At 47.5% G+C, this 4718-nt stretch overlaps 1 protein-coding gene across 1 annotated transcript; it reads left to right on the top strand.

Moving 5' to 3' along the window:
- The first annotated feature begins 3647 nt into the window (after window positions 1-3647).
- On the top strand, window positions 3648-4468 carry LOC131922568 (BOS complex subunit TMEM147). The gene has a single exon (XM_059277388.1). The coding sequence runs from the start codon at window positions 3758-3760 to the stop codon at window positions 4430-4432; it is 675 nt and encodes a 224-aa protein (XP_059133371.1). The 5' UTR covers window positions 3648-3757; the 3' UTR covers window positions 4433-4468.
- Window positions 4469-4718: the final 250 nt, after the last annotated feature.

Here is a 4718-nt window from a genome sequence, read left to right as displayed (position 1 = left end):
GAGAGATAATTCCCAAGTGTGTGTGGATGCCTGAGAAGACCAAAAGGGCATCAGATTCCCAGGAGCTGGAGTTACAGGCAGTTCTGAGCCGCCCTGCGGTGGGTCCTGGGAACTGAACTTGGGTCCTCAGGAAAATCAAGTGTTCTTGACTAGTAAGCCACCCCTCCAGTTCCTTTAAATGTTTAAATTGACCAAGAAGTTATGTATTTCATTTTTTAACAGTATCAAAGTAAAATATATTCCCAAGTGGATGCAAGAATTGTTTTTTCCCAAATGCTGGTCATTGTCCGGATAATCCAATCTTGGGCAGACAGCATGGTAACTCTTACATGCGATCAGAGATGAGGACCTGAAAGATGAAGGCTGTGATGTAACTCAGTGGTAGAGCACTTATGCATGAGGCCCTGGGATTGGGGGATTGGTTCCAGCACCTACTGAAAAAGGAAGGAAGGGTAAAATAGCCCTGGTGGGATTACAGTTTAGACAGCTGTCAGAAAGACAATTTACAGGAGTTAGTTCTCCCCTTGGGTCCTGGAGATCGAATCAGATTGTCAGCAAGCAACTTTACCCACTGAGCCATACATATCTCACATACACACAGAGACGAATTTTCGCAGAATATCATCCCCATTCAACTCATATCGAGACTCTGATGATTCATAGTATGCCTGCAAGGAAGAAGAAGGAATGCACTATCATGCAGTACTACAGTGGTTCTACCTGCCAGACAGAAATCTCTAAACAAGACTAAAATTGTGTGTTTCTAACACAAGTGACTACAAGCCATACTGGAATTACCCCAAACAGATTACATGAAGAACTGAATTATCAAGAGATACTGGGAAAATCCCAACAGCAGGTAACGTGAAGGGAGTGCTGTCACCCATCTCCACTTTGAGATACAGCTTGGAACCCATTCCTTTCCTAGGCAAACACACTGAGTCCAAACAGCTGCATCAGCTGCACCAATCCACCAACTTCATAGAGACAGCAGGAGCCAGAGAACTGGAGAACAACCCAAGGGCAGTCATCTGAGGGATGCAAACCCAGGGGAGCCAGCGCCAGCCTGACTGAGTCAAGCACCGCAGAATCTCCCTCTACCACACAGGGAAACGGGTCTGAAGAGTAGGCTACACGGAGTGGCTCAGCCAGCGCATGAGATAGGGAAATTTGCAAGACCGAGTGATAAATGCAAGCATGTTGTCAGTTATCCCATATTAAGAATGAGGAAGCTGAGGCCTAGGGAGTTTAATAATTCCCCAAAGGGGTCAGTGAGATGGCTCGGGGGTAATGGCGATTGCTACCAAGCCTGACAACCTGAGTTCAATCCTCAGGACTCACATAAAGATGGAAAGAGAAAACTAGCTCCTGAAAGTTGTCCTCGGACCTGCACTCCATTACACACACACACACGTTTTTTATTTCCCTACAGCTAGAGAGAGAGCTCAGTAGTTAAGAATATTTGCTGTGCAATCATGAGGCCCCCCTAGAGTTCAGATTCCAGCACTCACGTGACAATCCAGACATCCTAGCTCCAAAGGATCCAGGGGGATACATAAAGCCAGATAAGGTGGTACATGCCTATAATCCCAGCAACCGGAAGGTAGATACAGAAAACCAGAAATTCAAGGGCATCTTTGATTACATAGCACGGGATAAACGAGCCCTTGTCCCAGTTAAAAAACAGTGGAGGTTGTCAGGTGGAGGTGGCACAGGCCTTTCATCCCAGCACTTGGGAGGAAGAAGCAGGAGGATCGCTGAGTTCAAGGTCAGCCTGGTTTCAGGGCACCTAAGGCTACACAAAGAAATCTTGTCTTAAAAAAAAAAAAAAAAAAAAAACCAGCGGAGGCAAATCCGTCTGACCACAGCAACCACACGTGAGAGGTGTTCAGGAAATGAAGGTTCAGTAGCAGAGCACTTGCCTAGCATGTGTGAATTCAACCCTAAAACTCCCTAACCCCGCCACCACCTCCCCCCCCAAAAGACAAAAACAGTAGGTTACGGTCTGGACATGCTGCTACAGGTTGTAATCCCTCACACAAATCACTTAACATGTGACAGTCAAAAGTTCCAAAACAGGGACTTGGCTCAGTCAGTATCGTACCTTCATAGCATGCACAAGGACAGGAATTCAATTCCCGGGACTGGCATAAACCAGATATGATAACGCTCACTCGAACTCCAGAAGTAGAGGCAGGAGGATCAGAAGTTCAAAGTCATTCTCAGCAGGCAGAAGTGTTTACCATGCAAGTGTGACAATCTGAGTTAAGCCCTGGATCCACACCCAACAGTGAAAGAGAATCAACTCCTAAAAGTTGTCCTCTGACCTCTGTAAATGGACAATGTCATAAGCACATCTAAATGTGTGTATACTCAATGATAATTTTCTTTTTAAGATTTATTTACTCATGTATTTTATATATACACCAGAATAAGGAATCTGATCCCATTACAGATGGTTGTGAGCCACCATGTGGTTGCTGGGAATTGATCTCAGGACCTCTAGAAGAGCAGTCAATGCTCTTAACCACTAAGCCATTTCTCCAACCACCAATAATTTGATTTTAAAACAGAGTTTCTGGTTTCTAGCTAGCCTGTACTCCCTCACAAGACTGTCTCAAAAAAGGAGAAGTCAAATTTTGAAACACTGAGAAATGAGATAGGGAAGTCTGTAAGCAATAGAGGTGATACCAGGCAATGGTGGCATACGCCTTTAATCCCAGCGCTTGGGAGGCAGAGGCAGATGGATCGCTGCAAGTTCGAGGCCAGCCTGGGCTACAGAGTGAGTTCCAGGAAAGGCACAAAGCTACACAGAGAAACCCTGTCTCAAGAAACAAAAAACAAAAAAAAGAAAAAAATTCGCCGGGCGGTGGTGGCGCACACCTTTAATCCCAGCACTCGGGAGGCAGAGCCAGGCGGATCTCTGTGAGTTCGAGGCCAGCCTGGGTTGGGCTACAGAGTGAGTTCCAGGAAAGGCACAAAGCTACACAGAGAAACCCGGTCTCGAAAAACCAAAAAAAAAAAAAAAAAGAAAAGAAAAGAAATTCCAGGTCTAATAATAGGCTAATGGAAATGAATTGGTTGTTTGGTTTACAACATGGTCTATGTAGCTCTCGTTGTCCCCGAACTTGCCATGTAGACCAGGATGTCCTCAGACTCACAGAGTACTGAGATTAAAGGCATGCACCAGCATGCCTGGCTCTATTAACTGAATTTAGGTTCATGTGGCAGGTGTTGGCAATGAGCCCACAAGGTCAGTCGAGTTCTGAGGGCCATGAAGTGGGACACACCATAAACAGAACCAAATCAGCACCTGGAGGTGAAATCAAGTACCCAAAACCTGGATCATTATTCATTCTACAACTACTACCTCGAAGGCCTTCTCCAAGGCAGGCACCCTGTGGTCAATGAAGGCTCCAGATTTCTATTGTTCTATAAATAAATCCCCTGGGAATGGGAGTTAATGTCTTAACAGATGTGCAGAAGAATTTGAAACAATGGAGGTATCTGACAGTTTTTGAAGCAGTCTGACTTATATAGCCCTAGATGGGCCTGGAATTCTCAATGTGGCTCAGGCTGACCTTGAACTCAAAAAGATCTGCCTTGTTAGCGTAAAGAAATGCACACTGCAAGACCGCGCGCGGGCCACGGCAATCAGGTGGGCGCCAGGCCCGGGTGCCGGCGAGGCCGAGACCCCTTGCCCAGAGGAGGCGCCGCCGGGCGAGTTCCGCGCTGGCGGGACCGGGCTGCCGGCGTCATGACCCTGTTCCACTTCGGGAACTGCTTTGCCCTCGCCTACTTTCCCTATTTCATCACGTACAAGTGCAGCGGCCTGTCCGAGTACAACGCCTTCTGGAAATGTGTCCAGGCCGGGGTCACCTACCTCTTTGTGCAGCTATGCAAGATGCTGTTCTTGGCCACTTTCTTCCCCACCTGGGAAGGTGGCATCTATGACTTCATTGGGGAATTCATGAAAGCCAGTGTGGATGTGGCAGACCTGATAGGCCTAAACCTTGTCATGTCCCGGAATGCAGGCAAGGGGGAATACAAGATCATGGTTGCTGCCCTGGGCTGGGCCACTGCTGAGCTCATTATGTCCCGCTGCATTCCTCTCTGGGTGGGAGCCCGAGGCATTGAATTTGACTGGAAATACATCCAGATGAGCATTGACTCCAACATCAGTCTGGTCCACTACATCGTGGCAGCAGCCCAGGTCTGGATGATAACACGCTATGACTTGTACCACACCTTCCGGCCTGCAGTTCTCTTCTTGATGTTTCTTAGTGTCTACAAGGCCTTTGTCATGGAGACCTTTGTCCATCTTTGTTCCTTGGGCAGCTGGACAGCACTGCTGGCCCGGGCAGTAGTGACAGGACTGCTGGCCCTTAGCACCCTGGCCCTGTATGTTGCTGTTGTCAATGTACACTCCTAGCTTGGTGGTCCAGGTGTTGAGGTACCTTTTTGCTGCCTCTCTCCAGATTTTAGTGAAGTAAACGGTGTTTGGAAAGTTAAAAAAAAAAAAAGAAATGCACACTGCAACCTTCCTGAATAGTTGTTAGGCCCCCAGCTGCTCACAGGCCATGGGTGCCGCTATCCCTGAAGCCCCTCCTCCACCCACTGTGGTGTCATCTTTCCTGTCAAATCTAACCAACCAGCTGTCCCTTCGTGCTCCTTGTTGCTGCCTCCTTCAGCAAATTGTTTCCACATTTAATCTCCCT

The sequence above is a fragment of the Peromyscus eremicus genome, chromosome 12 (genome assembly GCF_949786415.1).
Source record: "Peromyscus eremicus chromosome 12, PerEre_H2_v1, whole genome shotgun sequence".
Lineage (NCBI taxonomy): Eukaryota > Metazoa > Chordata > Mammalia > Rodentia > Cricetidae > Peromyscus > Peromyscus eremicus.
The sequence above is the reverse complement of the archived record's forward strand: the minus strand, read 5'-3'. Positions and strand labels throughout refer to the sequence as shown.

Bases quoted from the DNA above. Each gene is read 5' to 3' on its own strand.
- LOC131922568 (XM_059277388.1), top strand. From the start codon at position 3,758: ATGACCCTGTTCCACTTCGGGAACTGCTTTGCCCTCGCCTACTTTCCC.